The 26,648-nt window shown below is 42.8% G+C and overlaps 1 protein-coding gene across 1 annotated transcript; it reads left to right on the top strand.

The window, feature by feature from the left end:
- Positions 1–9,494: 9,494 nt before the first annotated feature.
- PPP2CB (protein phosphatase 2 catalytic subunit beta) lies at positions 9,495–25,596 on the top strand. The gene is made up of 7 exons (XM_040994221.1): positions 9,495–9,656; positions 18,283–18,492; positions 19,613–19,786; positions 21,321–21,410; positions 21,514–21,675; positions 22,161–22,279; positions 24,899–25,596. Exons 1-7 carry the CDS (start codon positions 9,555–9,557, stop codon positions 24,969–24,971), a joined length of 930 nt encoding a protein of 309 aa, XP_040850155.1. The 5' UTR covers positions 9,495–9,554; the 3' UTR covers positions 24,972–25,596.
- The last annotated feature ends 1,052 nt before the right edge of the window (positions 25,597–26,648 follow it).

Raw genomic sequence — 26,648 nt, forward strand, 5'->3', positions numbered from 1 at the left:
AAGTAGTCTTCTGTCAACTGAAATAAAGGAGATTTAAGAAGTTTTTAAGTATTTTTGCTTATATGTTTTTATTGTTAACATTTTAAGTGTAGGTAAATGTGGTAGAAAATATACAGCTCTTTATAAAATTATAAATGTAACAGTATATTGCATAGATAACAGGAAATCAAATACTAACATCTGAAACACTAAAATTACTTACATGTAATATAAGGGGAATTAATGTAACATTTAATGTGAAGCATTTGATGGTTGTAAAATATTTAAAATCACATTTTTGTTCTGTTACTTTTTTGTTTGTGGTGCTGTGTCATTTGGTGTGAAATACAAATTATTTTCTTGAATTGGTAATCAAACCAACAACTTTCTTCATCATTTATTCATGTAATGTATAGTTCTCTCAGGCATGGTTAATTATTTCAATTTTAAGATTTTACAATTTTTACTTGTAAAATATTTTAAGTAAAGGAATTGATTTTCATATTTTTGGTGCTTCCTTCAGTTGGTTGTTTTTTTTTTTTTATGGTGGAAGCAGTTTTAGTTCCGTATATTGAAACTAAACACTTTTATTGTCTTGTTCCTCAAGAGCTTTCCTCACAGGATTATTCCTACAAGTAGTTATTTTATTTCATAATTTAAGTAGTCCTTTTAATGATTTTATAGCGTTACAGTAGGAAATTTTTTTTGTAGTTTCATTGCAGTAACTTTAAAAATGCAGCATAAATACTAAGTTTTTAATGCCATATTTTTTTTCTTTTTAGATACTCAGCAAAAGTAAGTTATTACACAGGACAGCATAATAAAGTGTGAAATTACAGCTCTTTATTATTCCAGTCAGAAAGTTTTGAGAATAGAAGAGGCCTTTTTTTTTTTTTTTTTAGGCACTGGTTAGTCTTAAAACCTGAAAAGAGATTTGCTTTGACTGAAAAGCTAGCACCGCCTCCGTGTTTTTATGTCAGCTGATATTTTGTTCCCTGGCACAGACCTCCAGAAAATGGAGTACTGCCCGTTTGATGTAAAGTAACTCTCAGTTTAGCGAAAACATTCATGAACTCCCCAAAGTAAGACTCTTCAGTTACATTACCCAAAGGGAATGCAGTTCAGGATGCTTCGTTAACTTCCGGATCTTCACAAAAAGGGAAATCATTGTCACTAAAGGAATTTGAAAAACCAGAATTGAAGCAATATTAAAATAACTTGTAGAAGATGGTTTTATTCATGTACAGTCAACATCACAACTGAACTGATATGAGAGCTTTGGTATTATTAACTGTTACTCAAAAAATTACTTTATCTCAGCTGCTTGATTTATATTTGGTTATGGACAAGTTTTACAAAGTTTATTAAGAACTTCTATGCTGTAAACCAAAAATTAGACATTCTAATTAAGAATTCTTAGCCTTCAAATTTTGTTAGCATTCTTTCTGTTACTTTTATTTGCTAGGTTTTAATGTATTCAGAATAAAAAATTTAAATATTTTATTTCATTTAAACATTCTGACAACATGAAAAAAATAGTATTTCTTTTTTCCTTGAATATTTTTTATTCTAAAAATGGAACAAATTAAAATTGAGCAGACCTTGTAAGCAACACTGTAAATATTGTTTTGGAAATTAAAGAATTATCTAAATAAAGTGCATTTCTCTTCATTTCAAAGATCCCCCCCCTTTTTTTTTTCATTTCTTGAGGAATGGGAATGTTTAGGAACGGTCCTTACCTTATACACACTCATTGCAAAAAGGAAACCACATAAATCAAACTTCACTGGCTAACTAGACTGCTGAGGCACCCTTCTGTTCCAGCTGGCTTGACCTTCACCTCCATGCTTCTTTTTCTCATTATTTTTAGAAACTTCATTGGTATCTGCAGTTGATATAACAAACCGCAGTCCCTACCTTCATGCAATTCTTATTCAAATTGAGAAGAACAAGAAATAAGTAAACTTAAATAATTATACATCATGAGAAGTGAGATGTTGAGGGGGGGAAAAGGGGAAAACTGATGACAGGATAGAGGAATAGGAAACAACTGGATAATACATAAGCTTAAAAGTCAGAGAAGGCCTCTTTGAGGAGGTAACTATTCATGAATTGAGCCAAATATAAAACTTGACCCATTTTCTAAGCAAATGGATTCTTCCACAATAGTGTTGTTTGACATAACCCAAATGTCAAAATCAGATAGATGTCTTGGTGTCACAGCTGATAGCCAATGTGAGTCCTGCACCAAGTTTATAGTGTGTGTGTGTGTGTCCTAAAGGGGTTTTCCCCACATTTAACCCTTACACATGTGTAGTGGTTTGCTTAGTATGTTCCCAGACCCATACCAATTGAGAACAATACTTGCCTTTCTGCTGCAAACAGGGTTGAGGTTTCCCTAGTGCCGGAGCCCTTGTCAGTAGACCCTTAATCTTTTGAAAGTCTAAATGTTGCCTTCTTCGATCAAGTGGATCAATAAGGCTCAGAGTTTTTAGTGGGGTTTACAACTTAGGCATGATTGATTAAATTGTTGATCATGTTGTATTTGATCTCTGCTTCCTATCCCATTACTGGAAATCACGCTAAAAAGCTAATCAGTCACAAGATTGGTCTCTCTGGTTGCCAGCAAAGGAGAATTAGATAGCAATAAAATAAAACTACTTACAGGAGCCAATGTAGTGGCATAACAGGTTAATTCAATGCCAGCATCCCTGTTGCAGTCCTAGTTACCCCACTTCCAATTCAGTTCCTTGCTAATGTGCCTAGAAAAGCAGAATGGCCCAAGGAGAACCAAATAAAATTCCTGGCTTCAATCCATCGCACCCCTGCCTCCTGAAGCCATTTGGAGATGGAAGATTTCTACGTTTCTCCTTCTCTCTGTAACTCTATCAAGTAAATATTTAAAAATTAGTACCGATATTAAAATTTTAAAAAATAAGTATTTTTAAAAGTACCAATAGACACCAGCCTGAGTACACAAAATGTAGGAAGTGACTATATAAAGTGAAACAGACACAGAAATTTGTTACTCCGTTTTTGCAGAATTCTAAAAAAGGCTAAGCTGTCATGTTTAGGAAGTAGAGGAGGGATCTTGGGTTGAGTCTTGAAGGAAGGATTGAAAAGGAGTCTATGGGAAGTTTCAAGTTAAGGAAAATGTTCTAATCAGCAATGATTGTACATTTGTTAAAGCTCCCCAAAATGTGCACCTAAAATTGGTAAATATGAATTGAATTATACCTCAATAGAGATGACTATTTATATTCTATATACAATTGACTTTTAAAAATCCACTGATTGTAGGGAGCTAATTTCAAAGATGTTATCTTGAAAAAATATACAGATCTTAACAAAACATCATATGTTATTTGGGAAAGTGGAAATAATCCAGATAACTTGGCCATAATAAATATCAAATTTCTGGGGCCCAGCAATGTGGCTTAGTAGCTAAAATCCTCGCCTTGAACATGCCAGGATCCCATATGGGCGCCGGTTCTGATCCCGGCAGCTCCACTTCCCATCCAGCTCCCTGCTTATGGCCTGGGAAAGCAGTCGAGGATGGCCCAAAGTCTTGGGACCCTGCACCCACGTGGGAGACCCGGAAGAAGTATCTGGATCCTGGCTTCGGATCGGCATAGCATCGGCCGTTGCACTCACTTGGGGAGTGAATCATCGGACGGAGGATTTTCCTCTCTGTCTCTCCTGTCTGTATATCTGACTTTACAATAAATAAATAAAATCTTTTTTGAAATAAATAAATAAATATCAAACTTCTTCAGGATATCAGGAAAGGGCCCTTCTATCCTCTGTAATATATGCACGTACATGTAAGGGGGGCATGAAGCATTGCTGTTCTATCAGCATAGAATTTCTGATTGATAGAATAAGAAGGTTCTAGAGCTGATAGCAGTGATGGGTCTACAGCATTGTGAAGGTACTTAATAACTGCTGGAATTTTCTGCTATAAATGGGGGTTGGTATTTGGCATAGTGGTTAAGATATTGTTGGGATGGGCCCGGCGCGGTGGCGCAAGTGGTTAAGTCCTCGCTTTGCACGCCCGGGATCCCATATGGGCGCCGGTTCTAATCCCGGCAGCCCCTCTTCCCTTCCAGCTCCCTGCCTGTGGCCTGGGAAAGCAGTTGAGGACGGCCCAAGGCTTTGGGACCCTGCACCCGCGTGGGAGACCCAGAAGAGGCTCCTGGCTTCGGACCGGCATAGCATCGGCCGTTGCGCTCACTTGGGGAGTGAATCATCGGACGGAAGATCTTCCTCTCTGTATCTCCTCTCTGTATATCCGCCTTTCCAATAAAAAAATAATAAAAATAAATCTTTAAAAAAAAAAAAAAAGATATTGTTGGGACACCTTTATCCCTTAGTAGTCAGGGTTCACGTCTTGCCTCAGCTCTGGATTCTGGCTTTCTGCAAGACAGCAGTGATGGCTGTAGTTCTTGGATCCTGCCAGCCGCATGGGAGAACTGAATTGGGTTCCAAGCTTCTGGCTTTAACCTGGCACTACCCAGCTGTTGAAGGTATTTGGGGAGTAAATCAGCAGATGGGAGATTCCTCTTCCAAACAAAGTGAAAATAAGTTTTAAAATTATTAAAATGACAAATTTTAGTATTTTACTGCACTCACCAAAGAAATTGGAGAGGTTTATGTAGTAGAAAATGGCAGTAAACCTTGTATTTCAGATATCTGTTTACATAGAAAGCACAATAATATATTCATGTAGGGTTGAAGGGCAATTGCTAAATAGGCTTGAAATTATCAACAGGATCAGTGAAGGGAAGGGAAATGGCATAGAATATGGGGGTTAAGAGCATAGGCTCTGGAGTCAGGCTACTTGCCTTCCTTCCTCAGCCCAACCAAGTGGCCTCCAGCCAATCATCCTCATCTCAGTGATCAGAACACAATAGCAGCACTAACTGTATGGAATTGTTAAGGAAATCAATAATAATCTGAGCTTTAGAATACCACCTGACTACTGTGACGTAAGAACTTGGTACTGTTGGAGGTGGCATAATGCCTCAGTTGGCTAATCCTCTACCTGCAAGTGCCAGCATCCCGTATGGGTGCTGGTATGTGTCCAAGCTGCTTCACCTCCATCTAGCTCCCTGCTTGTGTCCTAGGAAAGCAGCTCTCCTTAGACCTCAAATCCTTGGGCCCCTGCAGCCACATAGGTGAGTGACATGGAAGCAGCTCCTGGCTCCTGGCTTTGAATCAGCAGAACTCCAGCTGTTGTGGCCATTTGGGGAGTGAATCAGTGGATGGAAGATCTGTCTCCTCTGTTTAAATTTGCCTTTCCAATAAAAAAAAAATATTTTAAAAAGACATTTGGTACTCCTGTAAAATAGAGCCCATGAACAACAAAAACCCAAGTCATTCACAAGATGAAATGCCTGAAACTAATCAGAAGAAAATCGAGATGATGATGAAAAATGTAAGAGAAACACTCAGTTCACAAAATACCTTAACTGCAGTGAACAGCGGTGTGTGTGCTGTGAGCAGTCGTGTGTGTGCTGTGGTTAAGGGTGGAGATTCTAATGCCTCATTTGGGGGGTCACTGTTTTTCAGTCCTACCTGCACTGCCAATTCCAATTTTCTGCTAATGCATATCCAGGGAGGCAGCGGTGATAATGCAAGCATTTAGGTCCCTGCCACCCATGTGAGAGACCCAGCTGGGTTCTAGACCCCTGGCTTGAGCTTGCACCAGCTCTGGCTGATAACAGACATGTAGGCAGTGAACTGGTAATAGAAGACCCTTCTCTCTCTGTTTTTCTCTCTGCTTTGCAAATAAAATGAGGTATTATGTGCCTGGCATGGCAGGCTAAAGTCCTCACCTTGCACGCGCCAGGATCCCATATGGGTGCTGGTTCATATCTCGACTGCTCCACTTCCCTTCCAGCTCCCTGCTTGTGGCCTAGGAAGGCAGTTGAAAATGGCTCAAAGCCTTGGGATCCTACACCAGCATTGGAAACTCAGAAGAAGCTCCTGGCTCCTGGCTTCAGATCAGCTCAGCTCCGGCCATTGAGGCCACATGGGGAGTGAACCAGCAGATGGAAGATCATTTTCTCCATCTTCCCTTCTGGTTATAAATCTGGCTTTCCAATAAAATATATCTTTAAAATGTATTTTTAACAAAAAAAATATTTTTAAATATATGAATAAATAGAGGCTGGGGCATTAGCTCAATGGCTAATCCTCTACCTCCAAGCACAGCATCCCATATGGGCACCAGTTTTAATCCTGGCACTTCCCATCCAGCTCCCTGCCTGTGGCCTGGGAAGGTAGTAGAGGACAGCTTAAAGCCTTGGGACCCTTGGAAGTCTTCTGAAAGACTAAGAAGAGGCTCCTGGCTTCTGGCTTCAGATCAGCTCAGCACCGTCCATTGCAGCTATTTGGTGAACCAGCAAATAGATCTTTCTGTCCCTTTGTAAACTTGCCCTTCCAATAGAATAAATCTTTAAATATATACATATATATAAGAACAAATAAATTCTGTATGAACAGTGCTTAACCTCTGTCCATCCAAATTTTTCAGTTACAATTTGGTCGAAGCTTAAAATGAATAGTTTCTGGTTGAATCAGTTGGGCATGTGTTTAAATGTAAATAATGAAACTCTTAAATGTAGCACAAATAAGAGCTTTTTATTTTTCTCATGATGACACTGGAGGAAGGAATGCCAGAACTGCTGATCTGGCTCACATTGCCATCAGGACCCCAGTTGGAGTGATTTTTCTTTCTTGACCATCCCTAAGATTTTTGATTTATCCTTTTTCTGTTGATCTCAACATAACTGTTCATCTCCAGTAAGCTCCAGGCAAAAGCATTTTAGCTTTAAAACCTCTCCTGTGAAGGCCCTGTTTAGTTGCTTCTCCCTACATCCCTTCACCAGAAGTGTACCACATGCCCACTCCCAGGTGGTTTCTCAGGAATATTTTTCACTCCCAACACAGCTGTTGAAAAATCAAAGCACATACTGGTTCAACAACTAGAAATTTTTGCTCTGTTAAAGATAGTTGGAATTTAAAATGTGATGTTGGCACAAGAGTTTGGCACAGTGGTTAAGACACTGCTTGGAGCACCCACATGTCCTGTCAGAGTACCTGAGTTTGAGCCCCGGCTCCACGGCCCAGTCCAGCTTCCTGCTGGTGAGCACCCTGGTGAGCACCCCGGAAGGCAGCGGGGAACGGCTTGGGTGCATGCAATCCTGCCACTCGTGGGGGAGACTGGATGGGGCTGTGGGCTCCTGCCTTTCCCAGGCTCGCTCCTCTTGCTCTCATTCTCTCTTTTTCATCCCTCTCCTCTATGCCTTTAAAACAAATTAAGGTAAGTAGAATGTTAAATAATATCAACATCATAAAGCATAAATCTAACTTTTAAGAGAAGCAGCACATATTGAAGCTTCCTCAAAGATACATCAATCCTGAATAAAGAAAACAGCTGTTTAGGGTATTTACTGGAAGTTCACCTGCTTTCTTACAAATCCTGCTGTTTTCCTGAAATTTTCCCAATAAATATTTATTGAAGCACCTACCCTCTAAAGTGCTATACTATGTTGTAGTCAAATTTGTAGTCTACTAAGTCTATTAAATTAAAAAAAAAACATACAAATTACTAAATGAGAAACTATCTGGTAGGACATTTTAAAATGTGCAGGTATGAGTCCATTTGTTTTAAAGAGGAAGGTCTTAATTAAAAAAAAAAAAAAGATGGTCCTAACGTTTGTGAAGTTTGCAGAGAGTTTTGATCTGCTTGGAGGAAGAAAAAACATATTTCATGTGGATGTAAAGCATGAGTTATGTCATAAGACCAAGAATGTGTGGGGTAATAGAACAATAACTATCAGTAAAACATATTACACCACAGCTTGGAAAGAGCATCAGTTCCTCCCCCAGTGATTCATGTGTCCTGATGATGGTGATGAGAGGTGGGACCTTTGGGGAGGTGGGCCCGGTTGAAGGGGCTCTCAGGCTGTTAGTGGTGTGACCTGTGTGGTTTTCAGGTGACTCCAGGTAACTCCTGTATGGCTGCATTGTTAGATCAAGCCCGACCCATCCCTGCTCTTGGGCCTTCTGGCTCCACGTGATGTCTCCCTCTGTCCCACTGTGAGAGGCCAGCATTGTGGCTGGGGTAGAGTTGCTGCCTGGGACACCAGCGTCATGTATCAAAGAGTTCTTGGTGGGGCTGGAGTCCCAGTTGCTCCTCTTCCAACCCAGCTCCCTGGTCATGGACCTGGGAAAGCAGAGAAAGATGGCCCAAGTGCTTGAGACCCTGTCACTTGATCATGAGCCTGGGAATGCGACAAAAGGTGGCTTAACTCTTTGGGCCCCTGCCACGCACATCAGGGACTTGGAAGAAGCTCCTGGCTCCAGCCTGGCCCAGCTGTTGGCCATTGCAGGCAGCTGGGATGTGAACCAGTGCATGGCAGATTTGCATGTAACTCTTTGTAACTCTTTCAAACTAAGTATAATTTTTTTTTTTAATTTCAGTTGCAATGTTACTTTTCTAAAGCACTCTGAAACTTCTCCCCAGGGACAGAGAAAGGGGTCGACACTCGGCTCCCACACTGTGAAGCTTACTAGCAAAGGGAAGAAGCTGCTGTTTGGGGAGATGTGAGACTGGCCAGTCCAGGAACACCTGCCCTCTAGCCTCGGATGTCACCTCCCTCTGGCCTTCAGCCCAGCAATGAGAATCACTAAGGGAGCGTGGTTGGTTAGCATGTGCCCTGCGAGATACCTGGCAGTCAGCCGCTGCTCCGTGAATCTGTGTTGGAAAAACAAACCATTACCAACTCTGTAACACGGCTGTTAAAACTGTCAAGAATGCTGGGAACGGCCTAGATTAGCACACAAAAACGATCATCTTCCCACTGTTGCAAGACAGCGTTCGAAGATATCAGAGCCCACCACGAAATTCAATCATTCATAAATACTGAATGTCGGCTGTAGAGGAGTGGTAGGTTCTGGGGAGAAAAAAAAAACTGTCCAGAGCGCTGAAAATGCACCCTGTAAACTCAGGGTGAGGACGAAGTTCCTCTGGGTCCTGGATAGGAGCAGAGAAGGCCAGAGGCCGGAGACGCCCCCTTGGCTCCCTGGGCCGTTTTCTCCGCCGAGCCACGCGGGGGCGCTGCTCCGCCCTCGCCGGCCTTGGCCCAGCGGCGCCGCCCGCTCACCGCTTCCCGGCGGAAATGCCCGGCCGATGACGGAAACCCTCAGGGAGGGGAGAGAAAGGGCGAGAGGGAGAAAGAGAGAGAGAGAGAAGGAGAGAGAGAGAGCGAGAGAGAGAGCGAAGGTTCGGCGGAACCGGGAAAGGGAGGCGGCGAACAGCCACCGGCCGGCGGAGCTGCGCCCTTGAGGGGCCCGCGTCCCGCCACCCTTCCCTCGCAGGCTGCCCCGGCGGGCGGAGGGCTGCTCGTCGTCGAGGCCGCGCGCCCGGAGCCGGCCGCTGGCCTTGGGCGGGGTGCGGGGCCTCGGCGACTCGTTGCCGTCCCGCCGGGGGCTGCGGCGGCTGAGGGCGGCGGCTCCCGGGGCGGGGCCGGGGGCGGGCGGGGCGGGGGGAGGGGGCGCGGGCCGCCATGGACGACAAGACGTTCACCAAGGAGCTGGACCAGTGGGTGGAGCAGCTGAACGAGTGTAAACAGCTCAACGAGAACCAAGTGCGGACGCTGTGTGAAAAGGTAGGAGCCGCCCGGGTGGTGAGTGGGGGGAGAGAGGGACGCGGGCCGGGCCTGAGGGCGGCCGCCCGCGGTGACGGTTCGGAGCCCGGCGAGGACGCGGGGCGCGCAGGTGTCCATCGCCTGACCGGGAGGGAGGTTCCGAGTGGGGGGACCCGAGTGGGGGATGGGAGGCGGGGGGACCCCCCCGAAACCGAGGCGAACACGCCGACCGTGTTAACGAACTTGTCCGTGAGCGGAGAATTGTCGTCGCCTTTTACCGAGTCCTCCTGGGTGGTGCTGGGGGCGGGCGTGATGGCAGGTGGTTTTTTTTGGTTTTGTTTTTTCTTGAAACAGAGGCCCCGGGAGGGTACCTAGCCCGTGGGGGGTCGGGGCGACTTCTTGCCAACCAGAGGTGACTGAAGGAGCTCGGGGCGAAGTGAGGTCACGGAGGAAGCGCATGGTCAAAGAAACGTGCACGTGGGTTTACAGCGAAGCACGTCTGAGTCCGTGCTGTGGACTGCCCTACAGGGCAGCACTTTTCAGAAAGGTCTGCTGGCCGTGCTTGTTTCCCTTCCCTCCCCCAGCCTCCCCGGCGCTGAATTGGATCAAGTCGTTCCTGCTGCTTGCGATCTTTGCCGCTCGCTGAATTCTGTAATTGTGCTTTTCTGAACTCTGGGATTCCCGTCTGGCCATGTGAATGCAGAGCCTGCAGTTTCTCCCCATTCATCATGGGACTGTGGGCTGTATCGTTTTCATGTGTTTTTACGTTGAAAAGTCCCCCCTTTGAAGTCACGTTTTTGAGCTTTGTCTTGCCCGTGCCAACTTGGGTGCCCCAGAACTGCACTGGAAAAGCAGCGACTTTTATTTGTTTGTTTGTTTTTAAGATTGAAAGAGTTCCAGAGAGGAAGAGACAGAGATCTTCCGTCTGCTGGGTTGCTCCCTGAACGGTGGAGCAGTCTGGAGTTCCCAGGTCTCCCGCGTGGCTGCTGGGTCCCTAGCGCTTGTTCCATCTGCTGCTTGCCCAGGTGCACCAGCAGGGAGCTGCATAGGAAGACCAGCAGCCAGGTCTCAAACTGTGGTGTGGCATGCTGCAACTTTACCCACCAGGGCCCCAGGGGGGCACTAATAAAATTATGCAAGTTTAGTGTGGAGGAGGGATAGCCAGTGTTTTTAGCAAGTTTTATGTTGTCCAGGGACTTCATTAAGTAGTTGTTAATATAGGGAAATTTGTTTCTGCAGATAGGAGTACCAGAGAAAGGATGTTTTTCTCTTCCTGAAGCCAACTGTTTCCCCGTAGCTTCAGTCAACATTCATTTTTCTCATGATAACCTGTAGTTTCATGGATGTTACAATGTATGTTTTACTTAACTCTCAAAGTTTAGCATCACGTAACTAATATTGAGATGAGCTGATTCAATTAACCCCACAGTCTTAATGTTATAGACAAAATGATGTTTGAATCCATTTTTTCCTTTGACTTTCTGTTACTTTGAAAGATGCTTTCCTAGCAGAGGCTGCTGTAGCAGTACGTTTAAATGTTAGACTCATCTTAATCACCCCAGGAAGCTTTCTATTTGTCAAAAGAGAGAATTTTTATTTCAGCTCCTAAAAAGAAGTTGGAACTACTTGGGATCTTATTTATATTTTACTTATGTCTCACCTGTGAAATCATTAATTGTAGATATCCGTAAATGAATTTGAATATGCGATTTATCAGCTTATCTGTGCTTTCTCCCCTGTTGGATGGAGCAGAGCAGAGGAGAGTGCGCTCTGCAGCGTTCTGTTTAGCTGCGCGGCTCTGGCAGCCGTGACGAACCCTGGAGAGCGAGGGCCAGCTGTAACCTAGGCTCTGTCTCTAGCCCCTTGTTTCCATCGTATATCCCTGCCCATCGCTATTGTGCATAACAGGGACAGGCTTCCACCTGCCTGGATGCTAGCTGCTTTGTCTGCACCGTGACTTCTAGCTGCAAGGCAGGGATCTTACTTACTGATGTCTTGAATTTATTGTGGTAAGGTAGTACCCGTGTGGGGCCTGCGGTGCAGTGTGCAGGGTTAGGGTGGCATCCCATGTCAGCACTGGTTGCCTGGGCCTTCTGCCTTTGACCAGCTCAACCTTTGCAGGCATTTGGGGAATGAGCCTGTGGGCAGGAGGGCTCTGTTTCTCTGTCACTCAGATCTTTTTTTTTTTTTTAAATACCATGTGAAGTCTTGAAAAAAAACACTCAATGAATATTAAATGAGGAAAAGCTAAAATATGTGTGTTCAATGTCTTCTCATTTTGTTTAGGAAAGAAGTTTTAAATAAGTGATGATAGCACTTTTGTGTTGAATCCAAGTGGACTGTGTATGTAGTGGCTATGGGTTCAGTTGCTAATCCTCTGTCTCCAAGGAGCTGCTGTCCCGGCAGCTCCACTTCCCATCCAGCTCCTTGCTTGTCGCATGCAAAGGTAGTAGAGGATGGCCAAAAACCTAGGGACCCGGAAGAAGATCCTGGTGTCAGGCTTTGGATCAGTTGGCTCACCTCTGGCCATTGGCAGCCACTTGGGGAGTGAACCAACAAGCGGAAGATCATTCTCCCTGTATCTCCTTCTCTCCATAAATCTGCTTTTCCAAGGAAAGCAAATAGAAATCTAAACCAGCTTCTTTAGATTAAAATAGTAATGCAGACTAGCATTAACTATTGCTAATGATTATTAAGTATACTTTGTAAAATCACATCAGCATTTCTGGTATATGATCTATAAAATCACAGGCACTGGTAGATAAACTGAAAAAGTTTATACCTTTTTATTCAGTAGTTTTATTTGCGGTATTTGCTTTTTATTATGATACAAAGATCTTGCAGCAATTTTTTTCTTCAGAATAAATGGGATGAATGATTTGGGAAATGAAGTTCTTTGAAAAGAAAGCAAAATGGCAAAAATTTAAGACAAAAGTAGCATTCAATTTTCATAAATTCTATTTTCTGAATTTATTTTTCTAAACAAATGTTATTAAAACTACATACAATGTAATATGTGCTTCATTTCCTTGTATTAAAAAGATCAATTCGGCCCAGCACAGTGGCCTAGTGGCTAAAGTCCTCACCTTGAACGCGCCCCAGGATCCCATATGGGCACCGGTTCTAATCCCAGCAGCCCCACTTCCCATCCAGCTCCCTGCTTGTGGCCTGGGAAAGCAGACGAGGACGGCCCAAACCCTTGGGACCCTGCACCCGTGTGGGAGACCTGTAAGAACTCCTGGCCCCTGGTCAGATCGGCATAGCTCTGGCTGTTGCAGCCACTTGGAGTGCTGGACAGAAGATCTTCGTCTCTATATTTGCCTTTCCAATAAAAATAATATTTTTTTTAAAGTGGGTGCATGATTCTATCCCAGACACTCCAGCATGGGATGCAGATGGCTTAGACAGTAGCCCACCCCGCTGTACCACTACTCCTGCCCTTCCATTTTTAATGTGGTTTTTTAAAATATTTTATTTGAAAGGCAGTGACAGAAAGATCTTCCATCTGCTGGTTCGCTCCCTAAAATGATCACCAGAGCTGGATCTAAGCCAAGCAGACATCAGGAGCTAGCAGCTCCGCCCGAGCCTCCCCCCTCCGCCCCCTTCCACCCCCGTGGGTGATGGGGGCACAGGAAGTTGCAGTTTCTCCAGGCGCTTTAGCAGGAAGTTGGATCATAAATAGCCAGCACTTCAGTATAGGGTGTTGATATCGTAAGCAGCAGATGAGCCTGTAGTACAACACCAGCCTCTCCATGGGTTTTTCGTTTTCAAACCTGGCTTTTATTTATTTGAGAGGGTTAGAGCTAGAAGCTCCGTCCAGGTGTTTGATATAGGTGGCAGAGGCCCAAGCACTAGGGCCGTGTTCCATTAACAGGGAGTTGAATCAGAAGTGGAGCAGTCAGGATTAGAAGCAGTGCTCATGTGGATTGCATGGGGAAGCGACTGAGCACACTGTGCTACAACAGCAGTGCCTCTTCCACAAACTTTGAAACTCCCTCATATTAACCTAATCTTCTAGGATTTTTACCTTCATTTAATCTCATCTGTTCCAGGTAACACTTTACTCCAGCTTGCTTTAGTTGAGTTTGCCTAGAGAGCAAGAGTGAACCAATATTGATGTGTAATTGGGAAGGGAATAATTTGTGTACTGATTCTGTTAAATCCAAATACTTTTGGTTACTGTTTATTTGTTTTAGCAATAAGCACCAGCACAAACATAGAATGTCCCTTTTGGAAGGTGGGGATGGTCCGTTTTTGTGCATTCTGCATTCCTCAAACTGGGCAGAAGAGAAAGAAAAGTGTTTGTTCTTCCTATTGCATGGGAATGTCATTCCCTTAGCTTCATTGTTTTCAACTCTTTCTGATGGGTATGATTTTATTGCAGCAAGAAAGTATATCTTTAATGGATGAGAGGGAAATTGAGTTTGAATGTGTGGGTAGGCATACAGCGATGCGTGTAGCAGCAGCGACCTACTGCCTAGGTGGATCTCCGCCAGGTGACAGCATCATCACAGTGCACTTGGAGGCTTTAAACTTGATTCTATCTGTACCCTAGAGATAATTGAATTTTGTGTTAGGTCACACTAAACAGTCAGATGTTTGATCTCATGGTTAAGATGCACCCATCCCATATTTGCCTGCTTTGTCTCAGCAGGGAGCTGACTAGCATATGGAAGCTCTGTCTCCCTGCCTCTGTGGGGACAAAGACCCTCATGAGACTCATACACACAATCATGGGCTGGGAGAGTGAATGTAGCAGTCCTGAGGCTTAGAGTCTAGACTCCAAGTACTCGGAGTACCTAGAGCTAGCCCTCAGAAGCCTTGGGCATGGTCTGTGATGCTCCTCCCTGGTGAGTAGCACTTCACATGTGGTAACTGAGGCCAAAGTAGGTGCATTCAATCTGACTGCCCTGGGAGAGAACTTTTGGAAGTTTGTGTGTGGGTCCCAGAGAGCCTTTCCAGTACAGTTTTTCCTTTTGATGGTTTTGCTTCATGTTCTGTTAAATCATAACCATGAGTTTGGACTATATCCTGAGTTCTGTGAGTCTTCCTGATAAATCACTTTACTTGGAGATGGTCTTAGGAATCCCTGACACACAAGAACTTTCACATTGAATGCCCAGTGTTGTGGCACAGCAAACTCATATGCTGCTTGCCATGCCAACATCTCAAAAAAATGCCAATTCAGATCCTAGCTTCTCCCATTTTGATCTTGCTCCCTGCTAGTCGTTTTTTTCTTAGTTTGTAAGTCAATTTAAGTGTCAGTTTGTCCTCATTGTGATTTTCTGTTTACCTTGTCAAAGATTGAAACTAGATAAATGGCTCATTGTAATTTTTCCCATGGAAAGTAAACATACCTCTTACTGGGAAAGTCCATGCATATTGCTTTGGCTTTTTGTTGTTGTTGTTGTTGTTAAGATTTGTTTATTTGAAGATAGAGCTACAGAGTGAGAAAGCGACAAAGATTTTCTATCTGCTGGGACACTGCAAAGCCAGGAGCTTCATCTGGTCTCCCACCTGAGTGCAGAGGCCCAGGGGCTTGGGCCATCTTCTGCTCCTTTCCTGGGACCATTAGCAGGGACCCTATCCTGTGCCCGTACGGGATGCCAGTACCACAGGCAGCAGCTTTAGTTGCTATGCCACAGCACCAGCCCCCTGTGCACTTTCTTCATATCATACTTTAGGGGCCTTTTTTTGTGTTCTCGTTCTAAGTTCTTTTTCCTGTTGGTAGTTACTAGATAGATGAGCTGTTAAAAAGTTTGAGTTTATTGGGCCCAGCGTAGTGGCTGAGTGGTTAAAGTCCTCGCCTTGCACACCCAGGATCCCATATAGGCGCCGGTTCTAATCCCAGCAGCCCTGCTTCCCATCCAGCTCCCTGCTTGTGGCCTGGAAAAGCAGTGGAGGACAGCCCAACGCTTTGGGACCCTGCACCCGCGTGGGAGACCCGGAAGAAGTTCCTGGCTCATGGCTTTGGATTGGCTCAGCCCCAGCTGTTGTGGCCACTTGGGGAGTGAATCATCGGACAGAAGATCTTCCTCTCTGTCTCTTCTCCTCTTTGTGTATCCGCCATTCCAATAGAAATAAATAAATCTTTAAAAAAAAAAAAAAGTTTGAGTTTGCTTAGTTCAATGACTTTTCCAGTATGTATATGTAAATTCTGTACCTTAGCACTGCCTTATGATATATTCTAACTTCATTCTCCAAAAACAGAATAAAGAAGTTCAAGTTTGATTTATGAAGTGGTATAAGAATAGCAGTGTATTTGCTTATCCAAGAAACTGAAGATTCTCAGTGTTCATAAGTTCTGCATGCTTAGAGTGAACCAACCTGACTAAAAATGTTTAAGGAAAAGTTAGGTCTCTGTTGAACATATGCACACTTTTTTTTTACACAGCATTTACATTGTAATTGATACCATATATAATATAGTCTAGAGGTGATTTAAAGCAGAGAAGAACGACGTGTAGATATGCAGCTGCTGTGTCATTGTGTGTAAGCGCCTTGAGCATCCAGTTTGGTGTCTTTTGGGTACCCTGTAACCTCAGCACTCCACATACCGCAGAGGGTGATTGCGATTAGTGACCTTCAGAGCCCTTTTTAAGTTACTATTCTAAAAACACAGTTTCATTGAGATAAAACATCTGCCATGCAATTCACTGAGAATGTACAATTCATCATCTTCTGGTACCTTCACATCCATCACATTATTAGAATTTTAGTTATTCCCACAGAAGAAGCCTTGAATACCTGTTATCAACCACCAGTGTGATTATGTTTTTAAAGGTTTATTTATTCATTAAAAGGTTTATTTTTGTTTGAAAGGCAGATTTTGGGACCACCACTATGGCTCAACAAGCTGATCTTCTACCTTCAAGTGCCAGCATCCTATATTGGCACTGGCTCATGTCCTGGCTGCTCCACTTCCCGTACAGCTTCCTGCTTGTGGCCTGGGAAGGCAGTCAAGGATGGCCCAAAGTCTTGGGACTCTGCACCTGCGTGCGAGACCCGGAAGAGGCTCCTGGCTCCTGGCTTTTCATCAGCTTAGCTCCAGCCGTTGGGGTCATCTGGGGATTGAACCAGAAGACGGAGGATCTTTCTATCTCTCCTTTCTCTGTCAGTCTGCTTTTCTGATACAAGTAAATCTTTTAAAAAGAAGAAAGATGGATTTTAGAGAGAGAAGGTTTTCCAATCACTGGTTCACTCCCCAAATGACTGAAATGGCCAGAGCTGAGCTGATCCAAAGCCAAGAGCCAGAAGCTTCTTCAGGGTCTCCCACACAGGTACAGGGTCCCAAGGCTTTGGGCCACTCTCCACTGCTTTCCCAAACATTACGAGGGAGCTGGATCAGACATGGAACAGCCAGGACACAAACCGGTGCCCATATGGGATGCTGGAGTTGTAGGACAGAGGATTAACCTGCCTGCTGCAGCCTCTCTGATCTCACCCAAGCAATCTGTAATTGACTTCTGTCTCTGTGGATTTGCTTATTTTGCACATTCAATATAGATGAGATTGTATGCAATGTGATTATTGTTGGATATTATCCCATGGTTTTTGTGTATACATTTTACTAATTTTTAGTAGGTAGCACTTGGGTGTTTTCTAGAATTGTCATGAGCATAGTAAACAGCTTCCTTATTTATCTTAAGTATATAGCTAGGAATGGAATTCTTGGGAGGTTTGGTAACTTTAATTTTGAGGGAGTATCCATCAACTGATTGACTCCCCATATGGCTGCAACAGCTAGGACTGAGGTAAGCCAAGCCCAAGATGAGAAGCAGAAAGTCATTCCAGGTCTCCCACGTGGCCTGTCAGGAACCCAGGCACTACAGAATGAAAAATAGCCATTATTTTTTAAAAATATGTTTACTTGGAAGACAAAAGGTCATAACAGCCAGAACTGAACTGTTTTGAAGATAGGAGCCAGGAACTTCTGTGTCACCCTCATTGGTGCAGGGGTCCCAAGGCCATGGGCCATCCTCTGGTGTCTTCCAAGTCATTACATTAGCAGGAAGCTGGATCAGAAGTAGAGCAGCCAGGACACAAACCAGTGCCCATATGGGATGGTGCCACCATGGGTAGAGGATTAGCACACTATGCCACCACACCAACCCCCCCCCCCAAATGATTATCTTAACCACTAAGCTAAATACCTGCCCTGTATTTAATTCTGTTATCCATCAGATACCAATGTCATTTTCTTTGTCTCCCTGGCCTCTAGAACCATAACCCAAATAAAATGCTAATCTTTAGAAATTCATGCAATTGCATGTAATTCATATAAATGGAATAAACATCTTAATTAAAAGATCAAAAAAAAGTTTAATTCTGCTAGAAGGGAGTGAGTGAAAGCTGGGTTGGATGTGGAAAAGCCAGGGACTCTGGCAAGGTGCTTCGATATGGAATGTGAGTGTCCCCGGCAGCAACTTAACATGCTCACCCCCATGTTTAGCTTCTTGAGGGACAGCCGGGTTACTTCCTCTAGTGGCTTGCACCGTTTAAAAACTATTGTAGTCAAGTGGTATCTCATGTGGCTTTTATTTAAATTTCTGCAAGTGACACTTCACATGTTTTTCTCCCCAGATTTACAGTAAATAAATAAGTTCGTGATAGAATTTGTAAGTTCTTAATTTTATTGTTCAAACAGGCTAAGGAAATTTTAACAAAAGAATCAAATGTGCAAGAGGTTCGTTGTCCTGTTACTGTCTGCGGAGATGTGCACGGTCAGTTCCATGACCTTATGGAACTCTTTAGGATTGGTGGGAAGTCACCAGATACAAACTACCTGTTCATGGGAGACTACGTTGACAGAGGTTATTACTCCGTGGAGACTGTGACCCTTCTTGTAGCATTAAAGGTATAATTAATGGAATTCAGTTTTGCTTTCTTATTTTTGTTTTCAGTCTGTTTATAAGCCAGGAAATAATTGCAGTATTGAATGTCATATCTAGTATCTTATAATTCTGTTTCTGGCCCCCTTAAAATAATTGGTTTTATGTCTTTTAAAGACAGAGAGGTGAAAATAATACACTGACCTTGTCCTGTCTGCTGTTGTGTCATCTCCTTGGGTATTCCATAGCTGATGTCTTGGAACCACGTTTGACTTAGGCATGTATTCTTCATATTGAGTCACTAAACGAGTCTTTGTTACTGCTTCAAAATATCTGCTATTCCTGTGTCTTTGTGGTTTCACTACACCACACAATCATACTTCACATCTCAATTAACTGGGTAACTGATATTTCTACCTTGATGATCTGATCTTTCCAAACCTCCCTTGTCTATACTGCCAATCGATTCAGTCTACTCCCCAAAGTGGCAGTTATTCATGTTGCCTGTAAATGGAAATCAAACTGCTTGTCTGGCCCTCTGTCCCCTGAATTTGCCTGTTGGGGTGCATTTCCTGGCATCCTTTACTTTAGACATCTCTGAGATTAGTGCCCGAGCAGCAGAGGCAAGGTACTTGGCACCTGCTCCATCGCCCCAAGTTTAGTGCTGCATGCACACTAGATGCTCAGTGAGCCCACACGTGTGCGTGTGGTTCATGGTAGATCATACGGATGAACCCAGCTTTGGCAAGACCCCGAAGTTGCAGAAGAAACAGGAATGTAGCCTATAGAAGAGTGTCTCAGGTTCAAACTACTGAGAAACAACTTCCATTCAGCAGTAAGAAGTTATCATTGAGTTACGCTTCTTATTTACTTATTTCTGTTACCTTCCTTATTGTTAATCAGATACAAAACTAGTTAAAGATTCGAATGATGCTTGTTTTATTTAATGAGGGATGATGGGAAAAATTAGTTCAAAAGTTAGCAAGACCTGGTTATGAATGAAAAATATTTTTACAATGAAAAATTAAACATTAAATTTATCAGTGGACACAAAGGGCCATTTAAAGAAATATGTTAGGTTGACATGCCTAGTTAACATGATACTATTAAAAAATATCCTTTGGATTTCTTTTCCTTTTCTTCCAGGTGCGTTATCCAGAACGCATTACAATATTGAGAGGAAATCATGAAAGCCGGCAGATTACCCAGGTGTATGGCTTTTATGATGAATGTCTGCGGAAGTATGGAAATGCCAATGTGTGGAAATATTTCACAGATCTATTTGATTATCTTCCTCTTACAGCTTTAGTAGATGGACAGGTGTGTGTGTGTGCTTAGATTTTGTAGGGGAGGACTTAACTTGGGGGGAAAGATTATGATTAATAACATGGGGCTGACATTTATATGAGTTGTTTCTGTGTTTCTTTGGATTTTCTGTCTTTTTTTTTAATTATAATATTATAAACAGACCTTATGGGACAGCAGAGTAAGCTGTCATTTTGGGTGACTTAATCCCCTCCCATGTGGGAGAGCCTGGTTTGTGTCCTGGCTGCTGCACTTTTCTGCTCCAGTTTCTTGCTAATGTGCTTGGAAGTCAGCAGATGATGGTCTGCATAACTTGGTGGCTGCCATCCATGTGGTAGACTTAGATGAATGGCTTTCAGGGCATTTCAGATAAGTGGATACATTTTATGCACATTTAAAACATTTCCCTGTCGTTAGATACATATGTGAGTGTGCTAACCAAAAAAATGTTAATATATTTAAAAATCTATGACAGGATCTTTAAGATCCTGATGTACAAGTACTACTAAAGCAAGATGCTAGTTTAAACTATGTGCACACAGATTCGGTGTCTGCTAGTTACCATTTTAAATTTTTCATTCCTGTTCTTACTGTAGTCATATTACAATATGCTTTATACCTTCTTCCCCAAAGTAATGCTTTGTTTCTACTTGTGACAAATATTGTAAACATACTCTAAAAATTAGATTTGAAACAAAGAATTATGTGGATATTCTGTGGCATCACTGTAAGCATGAATTGACTTTAGTTTAAGTAAAACACGTGATAAAATTATGGAAGCAGTGTAGTTGAGTGTGTGATATAACTGCAGTTTAGTTATAACCTTTTGTAATTTTTCTTTCCTTCTGTCCTCTCTTCAGTCTAAATGATCACAAATCCAGGGCTCGTCTAGACCAAAGCAAGGGTTCTTGGAGCTCCATCTTGCTCTACCATTTGGGTGGCAGGGACGTGTGTAATTGGACCATCACCCACTGCCTTCACAGGCACATGAATTAGCTGGAAGTTGTGCAGGAAGTGGAGCAGCCAGGATTCAAACCAGCTCTTCCATATCAGATGCCAGCATTGCAAGTGGTGGCCCTGCTCACTGTGCTATAATGCTGGTTCCTTCTGTAATCTCGACATTGAGCATTTTCCCAGCCAGGGTTTTAGACACTGCAGAACCAGTAGAATGTTTGCCATAAGAGAAACAAAGTGTTATACATGAACAGTAGGCCACAGGCAGTGCAGTGGACAGTCAGTCATGGGGCTCCTGGTGATACAGTCATTGCATGTGTTTCTGGAATATAACGTGGTAATTTGATACACAGGTGTAATGTGTAGTGGTCAAGCCAGTGTAATTACCTTTAAATGTCTCTCTCCTAGTTCTTAGCTTAGTAAATATAAACTACTTGTCCTACTTCACTACAGAACACAGGAACTCATTTCTCCTACCTAATTGTGTTTGGTACCCATTATCCACCCCCACCCCAGTTTCTTCAGCCTTATTTCACCCAATTCCTTTATTGATAGCAAGTAATAAAATAAGTTTTGCTTTTTAATTGGTGAACAGATATTCTGCCTGCATGGTGGCCTGTCTCCGTCCATAGATACACTGGATCATATAAGAGCTCTGGATCGTTTACAAGAAGTTCCACATGAGGTAAACTTTGTTGAAAAAAATATACACACATATAGACACATGAGGAGAAAACCATTGTTTGTGAACTAACTGTTAGTAATTTATACTTTATTTTCTTGGCCAGGGCCCCATGTGTGATCTGTTGTGGTCTGATCCAGATGATCGTGGTGGCTGGGGTATTTCACCACGTGGTGCTGGCTACACTTTTGGACAAGACATTTCTGAAACGTTTAACCATGCCAATGGCCTCACACTGGTCTCACGTGCTCACCAGCTTGTGATGGAGGTAGGTGCTTTCTCACAAGAACGTCTTCATGCTAGATTAGCCTATGTGTCTGTTATAGGGTTTCAAGATTGAAGCTAAAACAAGTACTCCCTCTTTTTAACAAGTAATAAGGGGGAAATGCTGATTTTACCTAGGAAGAAAGTATCCAGAGCAGATTTCTTTTTTAGAATTAAGACTTGGAAAAAACACCCCAAAAAATATCACAAATTAGAGGTAAGGGACAGAAAATAGCATACTGTTGTATCAAGCAAGTAATTATTAAAATGAAACTAATAATAGAGATCAGAACAGATGCTAAGACAGGTCATTAGAAATAAGGTCATTGTTAATGGAAATTGAATCACAGTTGGGTATCGCACAAGGCAAGTTAGATGCCAGTGCTTTCATGGAGAATTATTTGTAATATTTTAGGTTAGTTCTTCTAATTTATCTCTGTTAAGATTGTACTTTCATGATGAAACTGATTTTTTTCTTTAATGCTGCAGGGATACAATTGGTGTCATGATCGGAATGTGGTTACCATTTTCAGTGCACCTAATTACTGTTATCGTTGTGGGAACCAGGCTGCTATCATGGAATTAGATGACACTTTAAAATATTCCTTGTAAGTAACTTTAAATTTTAATTGCATGTAACCACTGGAATTTCTTAATGGAAGATGTAAATAGAGGTAGAAGATTACTGCTTCCAGAATAGCCGAATGAGAACATTTGCAAACCTCCCCACAAAAACCGTTTGACTACATAATATTTTGGGGATTATCCCAGGGAAATACAGCAAATGGATAGACAATTCTTCCAGAAAGTCCAGTAGTGATAGCAAGACCTTGCCCCAACTGTCTATTCCTAATCTTTCTTACAGAGACTGTATCAGGCGTTCTGTTCTGGGTGGGTATGATCAGAGAATGAGGGTGTCTCCTTCCCCACTTTGCAACATAGAGCTGTAATTCCATATTGGATTCCCGGCACTAGCCTGTCTTCACTTGGCTACTTCTGGCTTCCTAAAGCTCTGTTCCTGAGGGACAGTGTCAGTGATCCAGCCACACCCCTTTCACTGACCTGGCTACAAGGGTACATGCTCTATTCCAGGTACAATCACGGCAGGAAATTGCTGAATTCTCATTCTCACCCTAATGCCTGCTCATAGAACAGAGGGTGTCTGAGAAGTAGGTCACCTGAGTTCTGCTGAGAGAGAAGCCAAAGAGGTTGCTTAACTCTGCAGGAGGGAATTGACCATGCTTACAGAACAGAGCAGAGAATTCCAAGCCTGAGTACTTTGTTGAGAGCCATGATGTAGACCAGCTAAAAGGAAAAGACGCTGGCAACCATTTTAGTAGCAACAAGAAGTTCAACTCATAAACCCAAGGAAAAACCTGTCTAACCAGAGGCTCCAAGAATGGAAATAGTTTTTCCAGATGTAATTACTTAATGTGAAGTTATATGTAGTTAGAGTGGGCCCTAAGTCTAGCAGTTACCATTCTGAGAGGAAAAGAAACACACAGTAAAGAATGCCAGTTAAAGACAGATTGGAGCCCTGCGAAGCTGAGGATTGCTCAAGTCACCAGAAGTAAGGGAGACAAGGAAGGACTCTTCTACAGCCTGCAATGGGAACATGGCCCGGTGAACAGCTTGATTTCAAATTTGTATCCTCCAGAATGCTGAAAATAAATTCCTGTCATTCAGTCCATGCAATTTATGGTAATTGCCAACAGCAGCCCTAGGAAACTGATAAATATATGAATCATCAAAGAGCATAGCTCTCACTGTACTGGTCATGTTAAACACAACTTGTGATGAAACACAGTTTCAGTGAGCTGCTCTGACCCAGCAGCAACTCCTAGCAACCACGTTACCAGATCACACTCCGCTTTACTGACGTGGAAGGGTGGGCATGCTCAGGGCTAACCGAGACAAGTTGCTGGTCCCTGGCTGAATAGCGAACTGAAAAGCAAGCGCCTTCAACTCCCCTAGCAATCCCCACACACCGTATCAGTAGATGGAGCATCATGCCACAGGCCAGGGTACACTCCGTTCCTCTGCTGTCTCCGGCTTCCTGCTAATGTAAACCCTGCCAGGACAACAGGAGATGGCCCAGGTACTTGGACACATTTCACTCATGTGAAAGATTAATTTCCTAGCTCCTGGTTTTCACGTGGCCCAGCCCTGGCTGTTGTAGGCATTTGGGCAGTGAATTAGAGGATGAAAGAGTTGTTTCGCTTTGCCTGTCAGTAAAACTAAAGGTTCCTAAGTAAAACTAAAGATGCTTTTAAGCAAGTTATAAGAAATCCAATTCCAGCTAAAGAAGCTACTCCCCCTGTTGCTCATACATTTCAGAGTTACTTTAGCCAAGTCATTAGAAAATAATAAATTACTCAAAAAACTAACAAGATCAATGTTCAGGTAGATAAGTAGTCAGAATTAATAATGTCCAGTTTTTCAACATTAAATCCTAACATCTAGAATACAAACCATTGTGATATGTACACAAGAACAAAGAAGCATTCAGTGGAAACCACTTGTGGATGGAACAGCTAGACAGAAGACCAAGGAAATAGAAAACGTGGCAGCATTGCAGCATAAATACCCAGCTCTACAAACAGCAGCAAAATACACAGTATCAATGCCCCTTGAGAGTGTAGATAACAAAAAGCCTCAATAAAGTACTAGCAAGTTCAACAACGCATGGGAAGGGTTATACCATAACCAAGTGGAATTTGTCCCAGGAATGTAAAGCTGTTTTAAGACATGAAAATTCAGTGTGGCGTATTAATATTAAGAAACAAAACAAAAAATCACATGGTCTCACCAGAGGTAAAAGTCACTTGATAAAGCCTAATACCTTTTCATAATAGGAGTACTTCACTAATTAATCAGTGGAAACTATTGAACCTGATGAAAGACATCTGTGAAATAACTCACCGGTCATTTCATACTTAGGAAAAGCAAATCGCTTTCCACGTAAAATCAACAACAAGTGTAGTGCGTGCATTCTCATTAATTCCACTTATCTGATAATAGTATTACAAATCTTGCGCTGGACACTAAACCATACATTTTATGTGCTTAAATGCTTACCACCCTGCTGTACTGACTTGGCTCAGTTTATTTTGGCAACAGTGACAACAAATCAGGACCTTTCCTGTGACAACGTCTTCTTTATCAGTGATTGGCTTGCTTGCTTGTCCAGTTGGTCCTTTAGCTGTTTGTTTTTTTACCACTTACAGCCTTCAGTTTGATCCGGCACCTCGTCGTGGAGAGCCTCATGTTACCCGGCGCACCCCAGACTACTTCCTGTAAATTCCTCCTGGGGAAACCTGCCTTTCTTTGTGGAAGTATACCTGGCTTTTTAAAGATATATATACATATATATATATTTAAAAGCAAACAAAACAACAGTAATCTCTGTGTTTCTGTAACAAATTGGGATCTGTCTTGGCATTAAACCACATCATGGACCAAAATGTGCCATACTAATGATGAGCGTTCAGCACAATTGGAGACTGAAGTTTAGTACACTACGTTCTAGATTGGTCAGTCTGACAGTTTGCCTGCTGTATTTGTGGTAACCATTTTTCTCGGAAATATTCACGCAAAAAAGGTAACTAATTTCCTTCATCTCCTTTTGTGCTTTTTGGGGAACCTTAGTTATAGTGTTTTACTGGCATGGATTAATAGAGTTGGAGTTTTATTTTTTAAAAGTCCACAAGCTAATACCTAATTAACCCAATACCCTTTATTTTATTGAAATGTGTAATTAACTGAAGAAACAGTCTTCTTGGGAGTATGTTGTCATAACATTTAAAGAAATTTCCCTTCACTTAAGCTGTTTTATGTTGATCTGCATATTTCTGTATATTTGTCACAACAATGCTTGCATCCTGTTTGGTGTACTGAGCAAATAAACTTTCCATTTTAAACAAAAGTGTTGAGTTACTGTGTTGTACATTAAACCTGAGTGTTACTGCTTTGAACATGTGAAAAATCTGTTCACCTGTAATAAACAATTGAGTTTGTTTGAAAAGTGGTGGCAGAGGGCTCCATCTCCAGGTTCTTTTCCCAAATGCCTGCAGTGGCCAGAGTGGCAAAGCTGGGAGCACGGACCCCGGTCTGGGTCCCAACTGCTTGAACAGTTAGCACTGTCTCCCCTGCCCAGCTTAGCAGGAGGCTAGACAAGAGCCAAAGCTTAGGACTCAAACCCAAGAATTCTGATGTCACACACAGGCATCCAAATACCCATCCCTGTTGAGGAAATTTCAATTTCTTGGTAGAGGACTTAATTTCAGAAGAAATTTAAATTAGCTGATACTACATAGTCTACGAAAAACCCATTTTGTGCGCAAGTGTTTGGCATAGTTGTTAAGGGTGCTGCTCAGGATACCAGCATCCCTAATCGAAGTGTCTGAGTCCCGGCTACTGTGCTTTCATCCCTGTTCCCTGCTGACGCAGCCTGGGGTGTTTGGACCACTTAGGCCTCTGCCAGCTATGCAGGAAACCCAGACTGAATTCCGTACTCCTGGATTTATCTCGGCCCAATCTGGTACTGTGAGCGTTAAGGAGTGAATAGGTTTATGGAAGATCTGTCTTTCAAATAAAAGTGAAAAAAATTTTTTTTAATTTTTAAAAGATTTTTTTTAATTAGAAAATCAGATTTATGGCGAGAAGGAGAAACAGAATGATCTTTAATCCACTGGTTTACTCTTCAAGTGGCCACAATAACCGGAGCTGAGCTGATGCAAAGCAAGGAGCTTCTGGGTTTCCCACGCGGATGCAGGGTCCCAAGGCTTTGGACCGTCCTCAACTGCTTTCCCAGGCCACAAGCAGGGAGCAGGAGGGTAAGTGGGGCTGCTGGGATTAGAACTGGCACCCATATGGGATCCTGACGCATTCAAGGCAAGGACTTTAGCCACTAGGCTACCTCTCTGGGTCCAATATTGTGTTTATGTACAGTAGCCATACTATGTGTGTGTGTATGTA

This window comes from Ochotona curzoniae, unplaced genomic scaffold, assembly GCF_017591425.1.
Source record: "Ochotona curzoniae isolate NIBS_2020 unplaced genomic scaffold, NIBS_Ocur_1.0 contig_899, whole genome shotgun sequence".
Lineage (NCBI taxonomy): Eukaryota > Metazoa > Chordata > Mammalia > Lagomorpha > Ochotonidae > Ochotona > Ochotona curzoniae.